The sequence below is a fragment of the Anopheles merus genome, chromosome 2L, assembly GCF_017562075.2.
Source record: "Anopheles merus strain MAF chromosome 2L, AmerM5.1, whole genome shotgun sequence".
Classification (NCBI taxonomy): domain Eukaryota; kingdom Metazoa; phylum Arthropoda; class Insecta; order Diptera; family Culicidae; genus Anopheles; species Anopheles merus.
Genome location: NC_054083.1, coordinates 7,373,552 through 7,397,149, shown reverse-complemented (window position 1 = coordinate 7,397,149; position 23,598 = coordinate 7,373,552). Strand labels below are relative to the sequence as shown.

The 23,598-nt window shown below is 39.4% G+C and overlaps 4 protein-coding genes and 1 non-coding gene across 6 annotated transcripts; 1 reads left to right on the top strand and 4 right to left on the bottom strand.

The window, feature by feature from the left end:
- Positions 1-587: 587 nt before the first annotated feature.
- Positions 588-11,406, bottom strand: LOC121594905 (uncharacterized serine-rich protein C215.13). Its single transcript, XM_041918725.1, has 3 exons — positions 10,558-11,406; positions 3,688-3,829; positions 588-2,127 (listed from the first exon to the last, which is right to left on the bottom strand). Exons 1-3 carry the CDS (start codon positions 10,599-10,601, stop codon positions 1,447-1,449), a joined length of 867 nt encoding a protein of 288 aa, XP_041774659.1. The 5' UTR covers positions 10,602-11,406; the 3' UTR covers positions 588-1,446.
- A 5,765-nt stretch (positions 11,407-17,171) lies between these two features.
- On the bottom strand, positions 17,172-17,336 carry LOC121594970. Its single transcript, XR_006005078.1, has one exon. It is a non-coding gene; the product is annotated as a U1 spliceosomal RNA (small nuclear RNA).
- Positions 17,337-18,290: 954 nt separating this feature from the next.
- On the bottom strand, positions 18,291-19,254 carry LOC121592632 (respirasome Complex Assembly Factor 1). Its single transcript, XM_041914262.1, has 3 exons — positions 19,010-19,254; positions 18,642-18,745; positions 18,291-18,580 (listed from the first exon to the last, which is right to left on the bottom strand). Exons 1-3 carry the CDS (start codon positions 19,115-19,117, stop codon positions 18,385-18,387), a joined length of 408 nt encoding a protein of 135 aa, XP_041770196.1. The 5' UTR covers positions 19,118-19,254; the 3' UTR covers positions 18,291-18,384.
- A 2,161-nt stretch (positions 19,255-21,415) lies between these two features.
- LOC121592065 (39S ribosomal protein L52, mitochondrial) lies at positions 21,416-22,058 on the top strand. Of its 2 annotated transcripts, none has more exons than XM_041913319.1 (3): positions 21,416-21,552; positions 21,613-21,743; positions 21,814-22,058. In XM_041913319.1, the coding sequence occupies exons 1-3, from the start codon at positions 21,504-21,506 to the stop codon at positions 21,997-21,999; spliced, it is 366 nt and encodes a 121-aa protein (XP_041769253.1). In that variant the 5' UTR covers positions 21,416-21,503; the 3' UTR covers positions 22,000-22,058. The 2 variants fall into 2 exon arrangements, with proteins under 2 accessions (XP_041769253.1, XP_041769251.1); XM_041913317.1 differs by having other exon boundaries at positions 21,422-21,552; positions 21,610-21,743.
- On the bottom strand, positions 21,946-23,424 carry LOC121592064 (uncharacterized protein F13E9.13, mitochondrial). The gene is made up of 4 exons (XM_041913316.1): positions 22,988-23,424; positions 22,844-22,926; positions 22,441-22,781; positions 21,946-22,376 (listed from the first exon to the last, which is right to left on the bottom strand). The coding sequence occupies exons 1-4, from the start codon at positions 23,058-23,060 to the stop codon at positions 22,043-22,045; spliced, it is 831 nt and encodes a 276-aa protein (XP_041769250.1). The 5' UTR covers positions 23,061-23,424; the 3' UTR covers positions 21,946-22,042.
- Positions 23,425-23,598: the final 174 nt, after the last annotated feature.

The following is a 23,598-nucleotide window of genomic DNA, read 5'->3' as shown; positions in this document are numbered from 1 at the left end:
TATGAAGTTCGGTTCCTCAGAACTAAGTGCTAGACGAAAATATATCGAATATTGGAACAACAAAAGAAAATCATACATATTTTATTGACCATCACATTTGTTTGTATTCCGAATAGTGATTGGAAAAGAGTATTTTGTAACTGGGATAGGCAATCTAATAAGCCGGAATAAATAAATTATTATCTGCAAATTAATACCTTCCATATTTTGCAGCTTCTAGAAGTGTGGGATATGAGCAGTACTATTCCTTTACTCCAGAGTTTGTTGTACATACAAGGAATTCAATTCAAATGATTCGGCAATCTCATTATCTAGGACGTTGATCACTGCACTGCGAAAATCCTAAAACATCCTAAAATAGTAACTGATAATGCAAATCTCTACATATAAAGTCAGACTATCCTACTATCCGTTTTGCAGATGTTGCAGTTCGAAGGATAACTTATACCTCAATGTGTCCCCACAACCCAAGCATGTGTATTCAATGACGTATTCGAAAACATGCACCCAAACAAATCAGCGCCGGTCACAAATATCTAGCACTTCCAATATGATCAACTTTTTTGCCACAAAGGAAACAATTTACAAGAGCTATAAATAATTTAATATACGTAAAGCTTGAAGAAGAAAGTCTCAAGTACGCAACCTTTTCGTGAAAAGATCGCTATTTAGGATTGTTTCACCAAAGCACGCATGTGGGGTACATAGTAGTTTATGAAAAGAAACAACACTACATGAACTCTATCAAACAAGATTCGAAGAAAAATTTAGCAAACGCAGTAACATTGCCTATGCAACAGCATTACAGGGTTTGCACTTATATGCTTTCATGATGTTTGTTTTTACTTCCGATACTGACCGACAGATTTTGATCTCACTTCGATTTCTCTGAGCCAATCCACCTGAACCAAACATACGTCCTTTCTCTTTCTTAACCCAATCCCTCACATGCACACATCGCACACATACGAAAAAACGAACATACATTCATCAAATCTATCACCACAGTTTTGTGACATATTGCGTACCTCATTCCTTTCTTTTGTTGCTGATCAGGCACTAAAGATCATCATATCCGGTTGGTCAACAATTTGCAAGATCTTAATTTCATTGTTACACGCACACACTTTATCCATTACACATGATACATATGATCATTCTGCCTACATAGATGATGATATTTTACATCTGCTGTGCAATTACACTGCACGTCGTGCTAATGGATCCTCTTAGCAAATGCAAGTGAGTTTTCCTTATGATGAGGTCATTGAATTGAATAGCACAGATGATTGCTTTAGAAATGTACAGAATATGATCCAGCCGGGAATGTGAACCTCATCTCTGGTCACGAGAAACCAACAACAATCTCGCTTAACAGTGTACTATCAATATTAGATGTGAGCTGACAATCTGCTACAAACTCGAACAGAAAATGCAAGACCCTGTCTAAACCGGCCCAACATCGCTCTGGTACCGAGCCGTCAAATAGTTGGCTGCTTCACTCATCTGTTCAAGCGACCGGTACAGCCCGATCAGATGCATACGAAACTGTTTGGCAAGCTCAGCGCTACGATCCTGCTCTTGATTGCCCTCCGACTCGATACCTGAATCGTTTTCCGCCGACGTTTCACTGTCGGAATCGCTCAGCGTGCTCGCCGAGTTGGAGGAAGCTACTGATACCGTGCTCGGGCGTCGAATATGGCCCTTCACCGATGTCACCGTCGTCGTGGCAGGACTGATGCTGTTGTTTGCTTCTACTTTTTCACTTCCGGCCACTGAGGATCCGGTGCTGTTATTGGTGTTCATGGTCACGTCCGAGGTTGTGTTACTGCTAGTGCTACTTGTGGTGGAGCTGTTCGTAACATTGGTGTCTGTGTTATTGCTGTTAACCTTTGACGAGGTTGATTTCGTCGAACCCATAACAACCGACTCTTCCATATTATCTTCCGCATCCTGGCGACCCCAAAGCAAATCTACTTTAACTATTTTCAACATGTTGTAAATTTGAAACAGTTCCGCCGTGTTCAGGACTTCACGTATCGAAGTACGGTTTGATTTCTTTCCATGATGTGCTCCATGGTGTTGTGCTTTTGGTGCAACCGGTACCGTATCCGTAGCATCACCAACCTAAGAAAATAGAAAATATAAACAATATGTAAAGGTTGAAAGCCAGCTGTATGCATACAATTTTATAATGTATCTAAATCAGATTTATATTTATAGTAGGGCATATATTATTCAAACGGTTCTTCTGGCCAAATTTCTTCCTGCCACTATGTCTTTCTAATCTATAAAGCATTTTCTGCCAGTAAAAAAAACTAAGATTTTACAGTCATAATACACTATTAGTTAACTTCTTTTTTGTGAGGCGCATCAGTCGTAGTCAATTAAGGGCCTTATTATCACAAATGTTTGCTATACTATAAGCTAATCTATTTTTGCTGAATTATAAGCTAAAATGACTTGTTGGTTTATCCAGTCAAAGCAGGATAGTCAAACCTGCATGTAAGGCATTCGGTATGTACGAGGCTTAACCCTTGTAAAGGCATGCAGTTAGGTTGGTAACTGCAAGGATGACTTATATAGGACTTTCACTTAACAAAAGAAAGACATTTCTGAAATTCAAACTGATGTTGCGCATGATCAGCTACATATGTAGCTGCGCATGATCATTGTCTGTAGTATGCCTGCACGGCATCTTGCCATCACCTTACAATGTGCACCTACGGACTAATGGCACAAAATAACACAATGCATCTATATGAAAAGGTTTCACTTTCGTTTTGTCAAAACTCATTTTGTACAAAAGCTCTTCGGTAGCATTAATATAAACAACAAACTAGAGAAAAGAGAAATCATTCGACCATGCAACAATCGGTTAATAACTGCGGCTGTGAAAGTTTTATCAGTGTTCACAAAGTGTTTTAACTGCTTTTCTTTCTGGAAAATAGTCCACTAAGCAAATTTTATTCCTTGTAGGTGAGTTTTCCTAATGATGACGTCATTGAAGAACAACATTGGTCATAAGAAGTGTCCTCCCAACTGCTTCTGACTCATAAATGGTTAAACTTAAACATTCTTTGTTTCTACCTAATCTGCTCAAACGCCTTCGCCCAGGCAAACTATTGAATCTTTCACAATTATATTATAAATTAATTATATTTTTTTTAATCTATATTATATTGCACATCTATAGACAAAAATCACAGTGAGTGAAAGGAGGAAGGAAATACAATGCATAAGGGCCAATCAAGCTGATGCAACAATCCACATTAACCAAGCTGGCTGAAAAGAGTGTTGTAGATGTGGATTGCAAAAATGCCTCTATGGCTCCATTAAGAAGTGAAAATTGCACGCGGAACAGCCCCGGCAAAGAAAAACAAAAAACCTGCAATGGCTCGCCAAGGCCCGTGAAGCAAAACAGTCGCTATATGAGCCACATGAACAGTTTCTTGACTTTCTTGTTGTGGTGGTGGTCACCATATCGCTACTGACATCACAAGCATACTTTCTGCAAACGTTTTATTCATCGCCAAGTTTTCTACCACATTACAAGACTGTTGAAAATGGTATACAATTTTATTTATATGGATGATGATCACTCTTAAAAATGACGTTATTTATTTATTTATTTATTTATTCATTAAAGCTTAACATTATCAGCTATTTCAATGATTTTCAATTTACCTTTCGATCCATCAATCTGCAGGGAACTAATATCGTTTCATCCATCGTGTTGACAGTCTTGACAAACGTTTCCATCGCATTCAATATGCTTTGGTTAGAGAATTCTTGGTCATCGTGGCGGGCGATTCGTCGCAAGCAATTCCTAAAGTGAAACAAGAAATAAAAATATGTACTAAAACGTAAGTGTTACATGCATCGCCCACATTTACTTCATTGATATTAGAAACTCATTATGCATATAGTCAATGGGACGTGAGAATAACAACACTTGGCATATCTGATTTCAAGTGTGATGGGTGCAATAATTAATGTCATAAAATATGAAATATGTACTAGTGAATGATAAAGATATAAAGACGTATCACCTACAACATTTGTCCTTCGACGAGCGAGTTCTATTTAAAGGCGGTTAATGAGTTATTTTTTCGAGCTTCGTGAAAAACAACAATTTGTTTGCTATCACATTTCATAACATAACCTTCCGATAATTTCGACCAAATCGGGATCATAAATCAACTTTGTACAACATATTTAATAAATGTATGTAAAAAAGGCATAATTTTATTCAGAAAATAATACCAAACAATTAACGTAACGTAAGGAATAATGTAACTCAATATTAAACAAGACACTGTAATTAATGTTGATATTGTACAACTAGGGTTACAGCCATTGTGTTTGTTTTTAATCTGAAAAATTGTACAGCCAAATTTTGCAGTTTCCAGCACAGTTTATCGACTGCCAGGCTCAGAATGTTTTTAATTCTTCACAGTGTTTATTTTGCACACATTAAGAAAGCGAAAACAAAACTCGTGGAACTGTTGAACTAACCCCAACGAAAACAAGTTCAAAAGTAGCACAAGTAGTTACCATATGTGTTTTAAGTGTACAGTGAGCATACAGTCCTTGGCAAGGAATGGTGATACACCATACAACTGCCCTTAAGAAATATAATTTGGCAAACTTTGCTATCCATTTGAATCCAATGCAAGCGAATGAGATAACAAATACCTGCTTAAAAGGTACTTCAATAATAAGATCATCATTGCAGGTGAAAGATCGTTATAGATTAATTTCAAACAAGCAATGAAGAACTACCAATTTGCCTTTGGTCTGCCATGTCCAGTCACTATTTTATTAATTAATTCATGTTTAGTAGATATCCGAATGAGCTTGTAAGCCAATCAATGTGCCAATTGCATCCACAGCACCCTGGAACGTAACTAAACGAGTTGCTTTGACATAACCAACCAGGAACGACGCCTAACTACCACATGTACGACTTGTAATGGGGAGCTGCTATTTCCAGTGAGAACACGTAAATATATATAAAATAGAAAATAAGGAACTGTTCAACTGTTTTATATGAACTGTCCAAATTATTAATCTGTATGCCTTAAACCAGGGGTCTCCAAACTTTTCAGTTCGCGGGCCGCATTGCTTCATAAATAATGGTGTTGAGGGTCATTTTTCCATTGCCTGCAGCTAATGCTAACGTTTAAATTTCGTCTTTATAAGAAAATACTAACGTATAATACACAAAACTTCTAAAGCTTTCTACTTTTTAAGCTTGGTCTACGTCTCTGAAAAGCAGCAATTGCATTTTCTTTAAAAATAGTCACAATAATTAACTATTTATTAAGAAATGCGGCCGTAGTTTGGAGACCCCTTCCTTAAAACATGGATTATGCAATTTCACAGGTATTCATACGCCATGAGCATTTATTTTGTCTTCGAATAACAAGCACGTACCTAACACGTATGAACAATTATTCGTTCAAGTTCAAAATTGAACTTGGCGCATTATCATATCTTGCAAATACATTCAATCGAAACACGATTGACCTTCTCTAGTTTTGGTAGTGTGTGACGAAAATACAGTTTTACAGCCAAACGTACGTTAATTGCTCAACAAACACACGTCGCATTGCTATTGCTTGTATCGTTCCTTCACCTGTCTTGTCTACCCGCACAAGTAGCATTCAAAGTACCCGATGAAAGTGTACCTATTCCCCCGAAATGGCTAACTTTGCCGCGTTGGCACGCAGTTTTGCTGGAGGTCAATCGTCCAATTGTGTCGCCACCGAAAATCAAGTACACTCACCACAAAAGTATGAAATTCCAAAGTCCAACCATTACCATGTCGCGCTACCTACCTCCAAGGAAATGGCTTCACCAAAAGCACGCATAGGAGAGCCTGCTCTACGAATTTTGAGGCCGTTTGTGTTGTACCGTGCGTACCATTTCTGCTGAGGTCGTGACAATTTGATGGTTACCGTTGGAGGAGGACCAACAGTGCCTTCTTTTACCTAACGGACAAACCAGCCCCTTCCATTCGCCGCTGTCTCAAGGTCCGGCAGAGCAATACACTAAGTGGTGGAATAATGAGAGCCACGACCATACCCTAATCATCGCGGAACAGGTGGGATGGTTATTTTGTTTTTGATAGCAAAGGCTGTGTGCCACACGGTTCGCCAAACAAGGAAGGTCGAGGTGCAAGTGAATGTCGCGATACTGCACACATAATTTGGGGAAGTGTCTGGAATATCAAACACCTATTCCGAAATAACGGCACGCTAGCAGCAGCAGACATGTTTAAGGTTATATTAGTAATAGCAAAATTCAACCCTAGGCTAGTGGTAAGGTTCAACAACATTAAGCTAATTGCTAAATTATCATCAAACACATTAGCTTTATGCATGTACAAAGCTAGAGACCACATTGAAGCTAGAAACACATTCAAAATCCCTTATCTCTAGCAGCCTTTGGTCAGGACAGGACACCTTTTCTCATTCAATATCCCCTCAACTTGTCAAGACACTCTCACTTTCATTTACGATCAAAACAAAGTTTCCACCACCAGTGTTCGATCCCATCTCAATGTATTGGACTGGCTGGCTGCATTGTCCAGATGGTGGCGTTGAGACTATGGTGCAATGCTACAAAGATTTTCCCCACCATCTCGCTTAGACACAGAGTGCAATGCAGCAGGGGAACCGCTTTATTCGGAGTGACGATGTTGGGTTTGGGAGAGGACAGGTCGTATGATTGCTTCATCGTCGCCTCTCGCGGTACCCTAGTGGTCTGACCGGTCCACCTTTGTATGCTGCGCGCGCGCGCGCTCACACACACTCGTCGGTAGGGAACGACGTTCACTCGGTCGACCTTGGCAAAAATTAACTGTGAATGAACGAGACGCGATCTGATCGACGAACGTGCGCCACTATACAACTCACAGCCTTCTGTGACGCCGCCCTCCTAGGTCGTACGACACGACGTACGCCATGGACTGACTAAATCGGTGCTGAATTCATTCGACAGGTGAGTTGGCTCTGGCACGAGTCGTGAAAACACGCCATCGATGCACACAAAAATAAAACCATGACACACAGGATAACATGCTGCATTTGCATGCTCCTCGATGTCTAAAATATAGTGTCAGGATGATATTGCTTTCTCCGTTAACAATTAATGAGGAAAGCCATTTCTCATCATACTAGTTACTGTCCTACCATTACTAACCTATTATATTTACTGCTACTGCTATGGCATTTTGCATAGAGTGAATTTTGTATTCAATGAACAATGGGTTATCATATCTTTGATCATAATACATCTCTATCCTGCCAACTATCTCGTCGCTCTACATATCACAGCCTAACATGTGATCAAGGCATTGCACGGCATGTATGTGTGGCTATATCTAAGCGGTTACATAAAAGATTGACCAGTCAATACCGCTTAGGTGGGGAATTGGGAGCGAAAAGAGGTGTAATGCCACAAGCGCAACCCATACTCCAATGATCAGGCAATCGATGGAAACTGAAATCTTAACTGCCAGGCGAGAACAGCTTCGTCGAAGAGTCGTCGTCGTCGTGAGACCTATCCCACCATTTTGGACCACAACAGATCGGTGTATTGCGAGTCCCACTAATTTGGAACGGCACAACAAAACCCCAGGACGTAACCGGGTTACGGTGCAGTGACTTTTGCGAAACTTTCGGACAACTTTCGATGCTCTAGACATCCCGTCTCTGGCGGGAGTGTCCTCGACATGCTTAGCGAAACGAAATGCTATGAGGTGACGAAAAAAAATGCTCGTCTCAGGCATTAACTGCGGGCAATCTGAGGTGACACAACAGCTTAATGGTTGTTTACAAACAAAACATATTCTCCATCATCCACGTAATGTTCCTAGTTCCAGGAGGTAGGTAGGTGTATCAAAAACATGTCAAAAAAAACTTGGACTTAAATAAAATTGTAGGCAGTCTCCGAGCTTTACGGTTTAGAAAGTACGCGATTTGCACAGTTCAGCAGATGTTTTAATGTACAAATTCTGCTGATTTGACAGAACAATTGTCAAACGCGCAATAATATCGTAACTTTAAAAAAAATATGTATACATTATTTAAAGCCTACTAAATAAACAATTTACGGACTAAAGCCTCGATGTACCTTGGGGACAACCAGTATATTGAAATATCATTGCAGACAACAAAGTCTAGAACGGCGAGGGATTATTTCACACCACAGAAGCATTCCGGGTAGTGAGGTTTTCACATTCGCGTTGAGAAGTAAAAGTTGTTTCGATTTATTTCAACCCAAGTTTCCGTTTCTTCAATGTCCTCCCGGAGGGGTCGTTCCATTCTTCCAAGGACAGATGGTCCTTATAAACCACTGTATCATAAAGATGCCTGAAGATATTGCCGACGTCCTTCATAGATCATTTCCTACTATTCATTGCGCACAAAATTGAAAAAAAAATAATTCAATTTTTCTCATATCACAGTAACGATAGAAATGTTAAAAACAAAAAAATCAGTAATGGAAAAACGAACGAATATATCGCTCCTGCTTCACAAAGAATCGATTATTCATTTCTATACCGTGCGTTATCTACATAGACCGGAATTGGAACAGAGGTTTAATAGGCATTTAAATTTAAACTATTCAACCTGCGGGTTGATGACAACAGGTCACCATCGTTCAAACGCAAAAAGTTTCAAAACAATATTAATTATGCATACGAACTCCCCAGGGTAAGGTTGGCCTTTGTTTTGCCGTATTAAAATATCACTTAACCACAGCGAAGAACATGCTTTGAGCAGTTTGACCCAGTGATCGTATAATTAATTCACCTGCCGATTGTACACAGTCCATTTGATGTGTTGGCTCTGTTGGTCATTCTATCGTCAATACGTTTATTGTTTTTACTTTATATTGTGCAATTGAGTTGCCTTGGCCTCAAAATATAACACGCTTTCGATCAATAGAACTAAGCTATGCTTCAAGAGGACTTAAAAAACAAATCGATTAATTAGCGGATGATTTAGCAACTTAGTGTTATCAAAAATTATTTTCCGAAACTGGTTTTGCCGGTTGGATCTCTAACACGACACACACCCGTATTCCATCTGGGACACTGCCCACGTTTGTAAATTGGTAATGCTCCATAGCTACACAGACACTAATCACTCTTATCGTACTTCCCATTGCACCGCTCGGTTCGACCAGACAATTACCTCAGCGTTGACAGGTAAGTTATAAAAGGGGTTTATTTATTCTTCTTTTCTCTTCTTTTTTTACAGCAAATACCATTAAACGAAGCACCTGCGTTCGACATAACTCAAGCCATGGGCAAGCAATCTGGCAATTTCCCCTAAAGCCTGTGGGAAGCCAAAAAGTGCGGAACATTCCAGTGCCATAATATTGATGCGAACAAAAAAGCGCCGATACAGCGTGAAGCCGTTTCCGTTTGGAAAATGGAACGTTTCTCCACCACATAAGCAGTAGGATACATGCACGTGATACCCGCTTCTAGAAGGCTTTTACACACACAATATTTTTTTGTAGCCCCACCGTTTTGTAATCTATTCTTCTTTATCCTCTTGATTTTCCGTCGGACGGTCGGCTGTGCGAAGCGACTGAAGAAAATCATCTGATCGACGCGGAACCCCAATACGCAACGGCCTGTGCAGCAATAGCGTTGGTCGTATTGGTGTTAGGCGTTTTTTACACAACTAGCGTCATAGCAATCTTTGTATGTGTTCGTATCCGGCAACGGTGCAACGTATCCAGTGCGCATGCACCAGACCACACCACCATCAAGTGGGCACAGAAAAACCTTTACAGCAACCAACGCACACGCACACACATGCACTGTTCCGTCCCTGGCAAAGGTGAGGCAATTTTTGACACTTCAAAACCGCCAGCCGGGCGTTATCTCATCTGATGATACGATATCATATACCGTTTCCTAACTCATCCCATGAACTTTATAAGTACCTTTTAGGCACTAGCAAGATAGGGGCTTCCCGTTATTGAATCATCTTCTGAATCATCGTTGTAAAAATTCCCTGAACCGACACATACAAAAATGGTTATATTCTCTGCAATAACATCATTAATTTGCTTTCCACAAAACTTACATACACTTATGTGCATCGAGTTTTATCCGCACTCAAACAGCTCACTTAAAAAAAATCATTGCTATATCACCACCCCATGGCCATCGCTGAGGCATAAAGTGTATCCGAAATTCCATTTGCAACGAACTGAAACAAAACGTAGTTGCACAATTACTGGTGTTTGCGGACGGGTTTGCAATCCGTTTGCACTACCTTGATCAGTTGTACATAAGTGTTGACCTTAAGCAACGGGAGGCACACATGTCGAGCTCCGTGCATCCTCGGATCTATCGAGTCGAAGATACCAAACATTGATCCATGGCCAACTGCGATCAATCGTAGCTACATGCGAGCAAGTCCGCTAGCAAAATTCAAGAAAGGAAGCATGTGCACAACGGTGCAGACGGTACGATTTCCCCAAAACACAGCTTTAAAATCCAATACAATGGTGTTGAAAGCTTACCGGCTGTTTTCCATGTTTGTGGGCAGATCCGTGTATCCGTTCATGTCGTCCTGTCTTGGCTGTCGGGACAAATGTTTGTGTTGTGGAAATTGTTGCTCACAATTTAAGACACAGGATTATGATTAACTTTCTCCTGCCTTTCCGAATTCAATTTAGCGCTTCACGTACGGCACTTTCTCACACAATCACACACTTTTTGAGTATCAAAAAACGCAGCTCGCCTCTTCGTTTAGCAACTACTTGAATGTATGATTGGTTTTATCCCCCCGTTCGAAAGCTGATGTTTTCCTGCTAGCTGTGGTTGAATTGAGGCGATTTTTGTATATGCCTTTGCTGAACGCTCGCTCTTGCTGACTTTTACTATCCCGCTTTCTCAATTTAACACAGATATGTACGCCCTTTTCTTCGAGCAGGCACGCACAAACACACACACACACTTAGAAGCTGCTAGAAGATATTTCTGATATTCTGTTTAAGTGCAACGCTCCTAATTATCGCTTCTCCTGCCTTGCCAATGCTCATAACACACTTCAAAATTTGCACACGCACGCTACTGCAGACAAACGCACATACACGCACACACACACAAGCACACACCTCGATGAATAGGTGTGGAAAACGAAATTCTGCTGCCAAATTTTCTATCACGGAACAACGACGACAGCCTTCGCCTTATGACTTTATAAGGCGCACGGAGACTTTTCCTCGGTGGACTTGTACGTTTTAGGATGAATTTCGCTTCCCTGCTAAAGGCGCGGACCGTTTGCGTTTTCTCTCACGAACAGGCACACAACCTACGCGACGCGACGGGCGACTTTCAATTGGGAAAAATACGTTACTGCAAAGCAAAGTAAACGCTTCGCTGCTGTTCAGCTCTACAGTGCCGTGCGTGCTGTTAAGACTACTGTGCCGAAGAACTTTGGCAGTTAGTTAAAATAATGCATGAATAATTCCATAAAATCATGATAAGCTTTATTTACACAAGTTTTTGAACAAAATTTACGGTTATTTTTTAATTAGCATTGAATTAGCGTGCACTTAGATTCCAATCGTGTCATGAAACACCGACAAACGATTCTCCTAAAACATACGCTACGCACTGTACAACACACATACGCGCTCACTAAACTGTCAAGCCTTTCAGTGCTTCTCTGTCTTGCATCAACTTGCCTGGGGGTTCACTGTCTCATTCAACGGATCGGCTGATCGTATGGCGGACTCTGATTGGTTGATTTCAAGCAAGCGTGGAAGTGTGTGCAAAATTCGTGAATAAGCTGTCTGATAAAAAAAACGACCATTCGTTTCCAATGCATTGTGGGCATTCAACACTTACTGTTAGGTCAAATTTTGCTAAACAGAGTCATTTAAAAAAAGAGCAACTAACGCTTTCGTGCTCATAAAGTTTGACGAATAATCAATGTAGCATACAGAATAAAGTAAAGTAATAGCTTTTTGATATTTTAATTTTGTATAACTTTTATAGTTTAATCCGTTCCCAGATAATCGATGAACTATCGTACAATTTTTTTTAAACAGGAAAACCTCGATATACGTTACATACGAGATTTCCCAAATAGCCAGAATTGCTTAAGCAGCTCATTTTGGCACACAGCTTCCTTATGCCACGATGCCAGGGATTATTTTTCTGTGTGTTTTATTTTCAAGCAAGCGTCATCGATGAAATAAACAACAAGATTTGTTTCGTTTAAACACATATGTATATTTTTAATCCTTTGTATTGATGAATTACACTAAATTTTACACAATTTACTGATAATTCACAATCACTTCACTCAATATTCATTCTTCAATTAACGAATCTAACTTGTGCAGCAGCAATGAGATTATTGCCGGCGTTTGTCTTTGACACTTTGACAAGAGCCACCTTGAACCGATGTCATGCATTAAAAAGCTATAAAGTTCCACCAAGTTCAGTACCCTTTCTTAACAAGCCTTCAAGTTCCATCATGAACCCTACACATAGTGCTAATCAGCCGCAAAGTTCCAAAGAGTACCATGTGCCTGTTAAAAAGCTCCATAGTTCCGCAAAGTAGCGTCTATCTCTTAATAAGCCACAAAGTACGACATCGGAACGATTTTTGGTTAAACAGCCCTAAATCAGCTATAAAGTACGAGCTGGCTATTTGGGTTCGATGATGTTTCACCTGTCCAAAAGTTCATTTCGCGGTGTATTTTTTTCAGTTTGTTATAAAAAACATTCCACTTTGCGCCAGATTGAGCGCAATCATAGCGCAACTGCAATTGCTTATACGATTTTACATCCTTTTTGATAGGTGCAGTTGCGTTCAATTCGGACGTAATAGTTTTTACCACTTTTTGTGATTGAAATATTTTTGGAGGAAACTCAAACAATAATGTCGTAAAAATAAAAATTATACGTAGAGCAAAAAGTACTATCAAAGTGTTTTAATTTTCCATTAAGGTGTAAAAAAATGTTAGTTTTATATTTTACCACTCAGTTTCGCTTCGATTGCGCTGATTCAAGCCCGAAAACAATTTTCATAGTTTTGCGACAAATTGAGAGCACTGACAGCGATTGAAATCACGCTTAATGTAGAACGGCTTTTAGAAACATCTAATAATGAAGTCGATGTCGATTAGAAATAGTTCATGTTTCTAAAAGATTTAAAAAATATTCTTACAACAAACACCGATGAATATCGACATACATTTCATGCACTACACAAAATAACTGCATCTAGAGCTTACCCAAGTGCTTACCCCACAAATCCACTAAACGATCCCTAATCCAGGTCTAAAAGGCTCAAGTTCGCAGCCTAAGAGGTATTTAAAAGGACTTCGTTTAGCAGACGGTAATCAACTGATGCATTTTAAAAATAACAAAAAGCTGGTGGCGCCATCTATTGGTGGGATAGCTAGCCAGTGTATCTGTCGTTCTAATTTTGAGAGCTTTCTCTTTTTCTCTGTACTGTTGTATGGTTCCGCATTGAAGTTATGCAACGCTAGATCTAGAACGGTGATACGATTGATTTACTACCAAACTCTAATGTAAACCACCAGATCTCAAGCTCAATAATGACGATTGAGTAATGGTCGATGGTGTTGATACCCATGTATCTGACCTTGACCCACACGGCCAATTATTATAAAATTTTGCTCGAAATGTTAGATAGCTATAAAAGCTATGAATCGGTTGGAAGTAGTTGTTAGCGAAACACATTGTATGAAAAAAGGACAGCAATATAATCATGATTAAAAAGCCACACATTCATTGAACACAATCGAGTGAACCTTCGCAGCATTCTTTTTTTGTATGTCCTATCAATTTTCCAGTCGTTTAAGTCTAATTTGATGCGCATGGGTACTCATAGCAGGATAGTCAGTCCTACGTACGTCCTATGAACGATCCAGTCGGGGGTTGAAACCCACGACGGGCATGTTGTTGAGTCTTACAATTTGACGATAGTACCACGAGACTGGCCTGCGTTTATTCATCCTTGATTTGCAGTGTTCATGGAGTTTGCTTCTTTCTGCGGCTTGTATCTTGGATCTAAATTTGCTTAGAGTCTGTGTATTTACTATACAGGCGTCCCCCGAGTTACGACCCCCTCGAGTTACGACGATTCGCAGATACGACGATTTTGATTTTGACAGTTAAAAGTTGTCATTGACAAGAAATTGATGTATTTTTTTTGAATTTCTGGGCTGATAACCGTTATACACACATTTCCAAAGATTCCACAACTACCCGATCTTGAATATATGTATACTGTACGGCTTCTAAAATATAATTATTACATTATCGAACATTATTTTGAATAAAATACACGATATCATAGAGTCCAACTCTTCAACTTCGGTTATATATTTTATATTCATAAATATTCAACATACGTCTTTTTCGACTTACGCCTTGCTTTGGGACATTTTTTCGGTCCCAAATACAGTCGTATCTCGGGGGACACCTGTATTGCAATAATTGATGTGTTAATTACTTTTAAGATACTTGAGACCGTATCGATTGCCCAGATGATATGAAATGCATATTTTCATACCGGCATATCCCGAGTATCGTCTCGTGGTACAGTCGTCAACTCGTACTAATTAACAACATCCACCTCATGTGTTCAAGCCCCGAATGGACCGTGCACCCGTAGTGCTGACCATTTGGCTATTTGGCTAATACGTCACTGAAAGCCAATCCCACTAAATGGCACAGACAGGCCTTGACTGACAACGGTTGATGTATGCCAAATGAATGAAGAATAGTTTGTCTGTGTTAAATGCTTTTGTTTAAAGGCTACAGAAGGATGATAAAGAAAATTTCCTTTTAGCCATATAATACGTGTATTACAAATTATCTCCCTTGTAGTGATCTAGACACAATTGATCCAACATATATTTTTCGGGAAAAAATCGAGTAACAAAATGCATGATCATTGTATGATAGTTGAAGAAAAAATATTTTCCAGTTCGTTTTAAGTTGCGATGATTTGTTATTTCTTTGTTGATTTCTTTAAATCTAATGTTCAAATCTGTGTTTTGAAGCGTTTTAAACATGTTATGTGCTTTTTAATACACCGAAAGCCTGTATAGGGCGGCATGTCCGCGTAGGACGTTACGCCCAGTAGAAGAAGAAGAACATCCTTGGAAGAGTTTTATTATTGTATTTTTTTATGTTGCGAATTTGTATGCATTATAGTTTATAGATTGTCTTAGTGTGAAAGATACAGATAAAGGCGCAGTTTAGAAATTAACTGACATCGTGCATCTCATTCAAAAATTATCGTTTAATTGATGTGTCCTTTGCTAATTATACGGTGTTCTAGAAATCGCGAGAATGTCCGAAAGCCAGACTATCTGATTAAATAAGCACACACTCTCTTCCGATGTAACTCGAAAAGTATCATACGACAAGGAAAAGGCATAAATTGAACGCACCATAGCAGAAACCATAGTGAAAGGTGGAACAGACTAGCGGAGTAATGAAGAAAGCGAATCACCCGGGAGGTAGGAGTCATCAACATCGTACGATGCTCATTTTTTGCTTCAATTTTTGGCTTTCGTTTTGAAACCTTTCAAAGCTTGTTGCTGCCAATTCTAGCCGCTGCATAAGTTAACCCTTTGGGATGTAACGGGCCAATTGTCACAAAATGTGAGTTCTGCATTCGACAAAGTGCAATAATGAATTTGCTAGTATTAACCGAAAGCTGCTTGAAATAGCATAGCAATAATAGTTAAAGATAATGTATACAGTAATACCAAAGCCCGTCACCCAAGGGTTTGGTGAGGTAATATAGAAATAAGAACAGGAAAATGCAGTTCCCCTCTCATTCATTCGCCACGAAGTATTACGAAAGTTCTAGGTCGTCGTTTCGCATATTTTATTAATTCGATTGAGCTCGAATAGAAGAAAGGAAATGTAACAGATGTCGTGATGCAATGGAATCATGCGATACGGATCACCCATCGCAATTTACACTGGCGAGCATGATGATTAACAAAGCTTTGTCAAAAGGAACTCTCTAGAGTTAGTGCCAGTTGCCACAAAAGAATTGTCGATCTGTAACACCCATCTGTAGATGCATTATGTGCAGTAAAACCATTTTCAAACGGTAAATCAGTGCAATTCTTCGTTTATAAGCACCATTTCCGCAGAGTGAAACAGAGATACTTCAAAAGTTATGCATTATTGATGACACACTTTTTATTATCATTTTGGTGCGGGCATCATGTGCTATAATTTGTTGTGATAACAAAATTGCCATGCCTGTTGTTTCTAAACATAAAAAGCATGTTGTAGAGTTTACATGGCAAAATAATGAAACTGTATTTGATACTAAAACAAATGAGCTAGCTTTTTGTGGTGCATTGAGTGTTTTAGAGAAATCATCTAAACTAAACAAAAACATCTAAATAAGGCCGGTAAGGTGATAAAGCCAAACCCACTAGTAGTATAGGCAGGGCGACAACGGTTGTTGTGCCAAAGAAAGAAAGAAAGTAATATAAACTAAATAATAAATAAACTTTAAACAAAAAACATGTCGAGTGTTCTGGTTGAACTTCGATTCCCTGCCAACTATTGAATATGTGCTTTTTAGTTGGCACGTTTCTCCATAAAAAAAATGAAATTTTTCGCGACAGGCCATGAGGTTTTTGTATTTTTTTCAAAAACCGGTTTTCCATAAAAACGCATACTTTTTAATTGAACTATCAGCCAACTAAAAACCGTTCAAATATTGAATTATTACTGTATGTTATTAATTTTCAATCACAACATTAAAAAACAGCAATACCAGTAAAGTGCAGTGTAAAAAAAAACCAATCAACAGACCCAAAATTACAAAACTAGTTTTGAATACAATTATAATTCTATTGTTTTAATATAGCACATTCTGTCTGATGAATGCCAGCTTCTTAGCACAAGCAGTCTAGGAGTACTTGTGAAGAGCCCTATTGCTTGTAATGGTTTCTAAATCGGTTCTCTTAGTTTCATTTTTAATCAATTAGTATCTATCAAGATACCTGATATTTTCAGAATTACCTATTTCGATTTGAGTTGTAGATTTAAAATTTAATTGACTTCTAATAACATTAGTTATTCAAAACAGTTGTTGTATTTCGAGTGTAACTCGGGATGTGCGCGGACGCACTTCCCGGCTACCAAAAATTGCGCATACGAGTTATCCACATGAGGGATAATCGCAGGGGTCAACCCAACCCAGAGTGCAATGGAAGAGCCTCGCCCTGGGGGAACCGCCTTGTTGATCACGGTAACCCCTATGCCAGGTAAGTATGCTTTCTACTACGCTTTCTGGCCCTCCGCATCACTCGCCGACATGCTGCGCTAGCGATTGTTTACCGCACACACATGCGAAGGGATGCTAGCTGCCTCTTTGCCCTTATGCTCTCGCCGAGATCAACAGCTCCTCTCACCGGGCATACCTGCAGCGAGATTCTCTTCTCATCGCAAATCACCACCATCACCATTGAAACTACCAGAGCGAAATAGCGCATTTCTTTTCTCAGTGCGCAGCGTTTATTTTTGAATGGGATTCCTGTGATTTGTTCATTCAATTCATTGCGCTTTAAACTGTTTTGAAAAATAGTAGTTCTATTAAAAATCATCAGGTAATTGAAATCTATAGTCATTCAAACCAACTCAATCAAAGGTGATAATTATCTTCTCAAACCAAATAAGAGAATCACAGAAAAACATTTCATTCATATAGAATATTTGTCGTGGCGTTTTTGGGAAAAAAGTTCTTGATTGAAGTAGAGGGCCGGATTCAAGAAATTCAAGAACCATGCTCCCCAGCTTTTTACAAGAATTTTCTTATTCCTAAAGATGATCATGTAAAGCTTAGATGTTCTATGAGCAGAACTGGAAAATAGTATCTATGTTTGATTGTTAGTAAACAAAATTAGTTAGATTAATTTTTGTCCCGATTCTTCTTAGTTGTTTACCATAAAATATAAAAACACGGAATTAATTTGTACATGAACCGGAAGAAGAAATAATGAAAATTATTGATCCAATCAAGAGAAAAGCAAAACATTTATTTGTTTTGATATTAAACATACAACTATCAAAAACGTGGCAAATGTATTTTCTTATCCAGTACTATGAAAATAATATGCCACAATACAACTGTTGAGGATCGAAGTAGATTCCAGATGAAATGGTCTTGCGGACCAGATATGAATAATTGAAGATGCTTCATGTTGCCGGATTTAGTTTCTTGAGTATGTGTAATAAATTAATCAACAACGGGTGTTTTATTTTTCGCTTCAGTTTACCATTCCTTTATAATTCACTCTTTTCTTTTCTTTGTTGTTTTATCTCTATAAACTCTTTTCTATGACTACGCTATCGAAATGGATGCCGGTGTAGAAGATAATCCACGTGACCAAAAAGCACGCGAAAGATGTCATGAAGCCTTCTTTTACAACTTCCCACATGCCGCCATACGCGTCCTCGTCAATGTTTTGGAAGCTAGTGCTGTACAGATAGACGGCTCCACAATTCAGTAGAGCAAACCTGCAAGAAAATATCAGCTATGTTACTGTTACTGCATCAACGCAAATCGTTCTCCCCTTACAAAGCAAGTGCGATGAAGCCTTTCAGCGGAATGAGACCCATTACTATGCCGATGAGAATGCTGAGCACTTGCCGGGCCCAGTACACGACATCCAGAAAATCGTCCTGAAAATGAACCAAATTAGTATTATAACTTTGTAATAGATAAATTATCGATGTAATCTAATTTTGCAAGTGGGATGGCAAATGATACAATATTGAGGAATAACATGTCACAACATACAATACTGTCGGCATTTGGAGCAAGCAAGATGAGGTATTGTAAAAATGTAGAAGCCAGTTTAATCTATTTCAGTCTTGATTCATAAAATCAATGCCGAAGCGATGTAACTTAGCAGGGGCTTCTACACTAGAGCATGTGTACCATACCTTTTCAGTCCATTCTGAGTTGGATTTAATAGCACGATTCCACACTGAAGCGATGTGGGACTGTTTGCTTTTCCCCATTTTCTCGGAATTGGGACTTTTAGCTACCATTGTTACTGATTAACTCAACTCTTTTCCACGACTTTGGTATCGCTTTCAAATAGGTAAATTCCGCAAGCCACGGCACGATTTGCTTTTTTATTGTTATTATTGGCCTGCGAAATTTTATCAATTATAAAATGACAGAAATGTAGTGACAACACACATCCCGTACAACATGGCGAGGGTTTTTGACGTTCGAATATCGCTCTATCTCGCTCATTTTCTCTACCCTTCCTTCACGTGCCTACAGTGCTCGTTTCGAGGTGAGCTTTTGTGCCTTCTCTCCAACTTTGTTCATATGCCATTAGTTGTTTTGGTAACAATGATGACTGCGCCGAGGAGTGTATATTATCGCTCGATTTCTCGTGCCATCTCTTTCGCGCATGTCGACACTTTAAAAAACGTAAACAAACTCGGTCGTTGATGTGAACGTGGAGTGAACAACTTTGTCTTACTTTTTGACCTTATTCATAGCCTTTTTACACAGCAGATTGTCTAAGGCTGGGGGGGCTGGGATAACGGACTGGCAGACGAAGGCGCGTGATCGTGAGCGGTTTCGGACACTCCTGAGGCAAGCCAAGACCGCAAAGCGGTTGTAGCGCCGGATAAGTAAAATAAGTAATTGCAGGACTCCACACAGCATAACACGGAGCGCAACATAACAACTGACAACTGCCAAACGCTTCAGAAAACGCTTCTTTGCTGGTAACATGTTTTGAATATCCTTATTAGGCCGCTCATTGCTCGTAAAAAAGCTACCAACCTACTACGATGACCGACAGTTAATGAAACACTTTACCTCCTTCCGCATGCGTTTTGTGAAGCGTTTGGCTGCTGTCAGTTGTAATGTTGCGCTCCGTGTTGTGCTGTGTGGAGTCCTGCGGTAATATCCCTACCAGCATTAAACGGCTTTGAAGGCATTCAGAAGGCATTTAAGGCCTTAGTCGCCTTAGAAGGCGAATAAAGATTTCAACCGAAACTTTCACGGCTGTAACGGGTTCTCTTCGAAATCTTTCAACTTTTTGATTCAAGGAGAACAGATAGCTTGCCGCCATCTTAGCTTGTTTATGTACTGAATTTGCACCTGTACCAATGTAACTGCCAAATAGAGCAGTAATAACGCTTTTGGTTCCGAATCGAGAAAGCGTGTGTTCAAATCCAGATTTTTATGATCTTTTTTCTGCGTTTATTTCTTTTTAAATTAATTTTTTCTTACTATAAATACTTTAAACAAAATTTATGTGAAGCGAAATTAAAATAATACCTTTAAAAAAAAAATAATTACACTATGTTCACCGTTCATTATCAGGATGGGAGAAATATGTATCTCATTTTTCCTTTTATTTTAGTTATCGAAATGAGTTTGATATATTATCACCTTTCAATGAGTTGGTCTTTAACAACCGAATAATGTAGACCATCTTTAATAAAGTGAAATAGCTCAGAGCTTAACGCAAGAGAACATAACACGTAAATCGTGCTATCGAATCTCACGCTCATATCTGGGAACACTACAACAGTGCAGTGCTGAAGACGCTTGTAAGGTTTTCTTTTGACAGTTGCAATTTCAAATTTCAAATTAAAAGCGAAATTTTTCATTGACATATTTCAAAGGCATTTAATTACTGCTAAATGCACTGCTGATCGCCTTCAATTCGCCGGCGATTACAAGGCGATTAGAAGGCATTTAACGGAAATTTGCGGGTAGGGATAAATACTAAATTGAATAAAAAATTTCGAGTAATCAAATGTCATTTGACTGAAAATCTCGAAATTCGACTTACGCGAATATTCGAGCTACACGGATTCCTCGGGAACGCGCAAACCGCGTAACTCAGGAACAGACTATGTATAGGTCATAATTAGATGTAGCTTGTCGAAACACATTGCAAGAAAAGAACCGCAATATAATGATGAGTTTAATTTAATATTTTTTTGATAATTTAATTTTGTCCACCAACACAATCGCACTCCAGCGCGAGCTTTTTGGTGACCATCTTGAAACCTCAAAAACCCTCACCACGACTTTCAAAAATGCTCCGATTTGGAGCAATGGCGCTAGGAGTTCGTAAAAACCGGTTTTTGCCCTGTGGGTTCATGTGAATTATTATTATTTTTTTTTTTTTCGTTTATCCATGAAATTATGTTCAGCTGTGTAGGATGGAGGTAATCTCGCTTGATTATGAAAAAATGAGACCAGTTATGCACGTAACCTAATTTGAATTTTAAGACCAAAATGTTTTGCAAGAATGTAAATCATTCAAGAAAATGTTAATCAGAATCTGGCCAAGAGTAACTACCACTGTGTGTCATCATCTGGCTGTCAAAATACCGTGTGTTGGATAATCAAAATAAAACGAAAAGTGTGCAGTCCTCCGCTTCGGTGTCCGGCAAAATGCTTCTGCTTAAAAATCTACCTATATCTATGCGATATTTACACAAAGGTAAATGCTTACAACTCATGTTAAATACACTTTTGATAGCTAAACTTTATTCCACAGCAGTACCATCTGCTCGGGGCTCAGCCGTGCTGAACGGGGAAACGAAGAAGTGCGTGCGGAATCCGAACAAATCTAGCTTGCTCACTCATCTGCCAGATTACACTTATATGGATGGAAGAGTTACACCTTTCGGAGTAAGCCGATGTTTGGTAGCTAATTCTAGGAAAACACAATAACCATTCTCTATACATTTTCATTTCATAGGCCAATCAAAGGAAGCGTATTATTCAGCAGCGCGAAATTGCTAAGCAAATAGTGACACTTTCCAAAGAAATGGATTTTGCCGTAGAACGATATCAAAGAAATATGACCGAGGCCGAAGAAACCAAACAAAAGCTGCTAGCCGCAAAGCTGAAGCCCAAAGGTCACTTATTGTTGCAGAAAAAATAAAGTTTGATTTAGCTATATGAATAAACAATCCCATTGCTAGCCGTTAGCTTGAATGTTGACACCGTAGTGTTTCTACACCTTCCATGAAAGTTTGGACTCGTCTCTGACAAAGTGCAGCGCTCCAATGCCCGTTCTCTTTGAAATGGGATCCTACGATTGCACCGTGGGCTAGTGTCCAATAGTTAGTTAAATTGGCAAGCGTCAGTCCAGATCCGATGATTATCGGTAGATTAGTTTTACCGCGTAGGGCTTGCAAATCACCCTGTTGAGCACTTGCACCAGTGGAACTTCCTGTCACTATCAAGCCATCTGAAAGGAAAAATTCAGCCGCACCTGCCGTTTCCGTTATTGAGACATCGCTTGTAATGGCGTGCGAGCTAAAATATAAAATTACATCGGTTTCAACATTCTTCAGACAGCGTTACAAAAGAACCTTCGTACCTGTGCTTCTTTTTTATATCGGTTAAGACAAGGACATCCTCTGCATCGATTTGCTTTCGATAGCGTAGCAAAGATCCGGCGCATGCATCCGTAAACCCTTCATCAGCCATGTGACCAAATACGAATCCTTCTGCACGGATGAACTGCAACTGACATACTTTGGCTACGGCCAGAGCCTCATGATTGCAGCCGGCTAGAATTTGCACTCCGCATGGTATGTCCGGTATTGTTTCTCGCACCGCCAACGTTACTCTGGTCATCGCAGACGTAATTTCTGGACCGAGGCCATCCCTTGGTCGAATGTAAGGAATGTCGTGCATGTTTTCAACCAGCACACCATCCTAAAAGGTGGCAGGTTTGTTTCGCTAACACTATCAAATAAAAATTTAGCTTAACAGCTTACCACTCCACATTTCCGATAAATGTTCGCTTCGGCTTGCGCTTCACTAATAAGTTTATTCACATGTCCTTTGTACAGAGGAGTTCCTGGGCGCAGAAAATATATTGTAAATATTTAGCTATCAAACTTACTTCATTCACTTCCTACCTGGCAGAGCACCCACGTGGATCATTCCAATGATTGGAAACGGTTTGGCAAAAAGTGAGCGAAATTTAGACATATTAATTAAATTAATAAATCGTTAATCTAGATGCGATTAGCCGGCTTTTTAGAAGCTGTGTTGATTTGTCGGCACCAAAACAGTGAGACTTGTGCGGTGTAATGTCAAAGTGAGTTGTTTACAAACGCACAAGAGATAACATATAATTCGCTGAGAGAAATGAGGCATGGTTTTCATTTGCTGTACATTTCTTAATCAGTGTCATCCCTCGAAAGCTAATTGGTTGGCAACAAATGCATTGACTAAATATCGTCATCTATTCATGATTATTTTCAGTACAAATGTATCCCTGATTACGAGGAACATAACACATGCATTTCCACGAAGAGGTTAAGAGCATCAATGAACGCTGCGCACTGAGAAAAGAAATGCGCTATTTCGCTCTGGTAGTTTCAATGGTGATGGTGGTGATTTGCGATGAGAAGAGAATCTCGCTGTAGGTATGCCCGGTGAGAGGAGCTGTTGATCTCGGCGAGAGCATAAGGGCAAAGAGGCAGCTAGCATCCCTTTGCATGTGTGTGCGGTAAACAATCGCTAG

Bases quoted from the DNA above. Each gene is read 5' to 3' on its own strand.
- LOC121594905 (XM_041918725.1), bottom strand. From the start codon at position 10,601: ATGAACGGATACACGGATCTGCCCACAAACATGGAAAACAGCCG. The intron at 3,830-10,557 runs GTAAGCTTTCAA...GTTTCACTTTAG, and splicing joins ACAAACATGGAAAACAGCCG to GAATTGCTTGCGACGAATCG. The intron at 2,128-3,687 runs GTAAATTGAAAA...CTATTTTCTTAG, and splicing joins GCAGATTGATGGATCGAAAG to GTTGGTGATGCTACGGATAC.
- LOC121592064 (XM_041913316.1), bottom strand. From the start codon at position 23,060: ATGTCTAAATTTCGCTCACTTTTTGCCAAACCGTTTCCAATCATTGGA. The intron at 22,927-22,987 runs GTAGGAAGTGAA...TTCTGCGCCCAG, and splicing joins CCACGTGGGTGCTCTGCCAG to GAACTCCTCTGTACAAAGGA. The intron at 22,782-22,843 runs GTAAGCTGTTAA...GCCACCTTTTAG, and splicing joins TTTATCGGAAATGTGGAGTG to GATGGTGTGCTGGTTGAAAA.
- LOC121592065 (XM_041913317.1), top strand. From the start codon at position 21,504: ATGCTTCTGCTTAAAAATCTACCTATATCTATGCGATATTTACACAAA. The intron at 21,553-21,609 runs GTAAATGCTTAC...TTTATTCCACAG, and splicing joins TATGCGATATTTACACAAAG to CAGTACCATCTGCTCGGGGC. The intron at 21,744-21,813 runs GTAAGCCGATGT...TTCATTTCATAG, and splicing joins GAAGAGTTACACCTTTCGGA to GCCAATCAAAGGAAGCGTAT.
- LOC121592632 (XM_041914262.1), bottom strand. From the start codon at position 19,117: ATGGTAGCTAAAAGTCCCAATTCCGAGAAAATGGGGAAAAGCAAACAG. The intron at 18,746-19,009 runs GTATGGTACACA...GTTCATTTTCAG, and splicing joins ACTCAGAATGGACTGAAAAG to GACGATTTTCTGGATGTCGT. The intron at 18,581-18,641 runs GTAAGGGGAGAA...ATTTTCTTGCAG, and splicing joins GGCTTCATCGCACTTGCTTT to GTTTGCTCTACTGAATTGTG.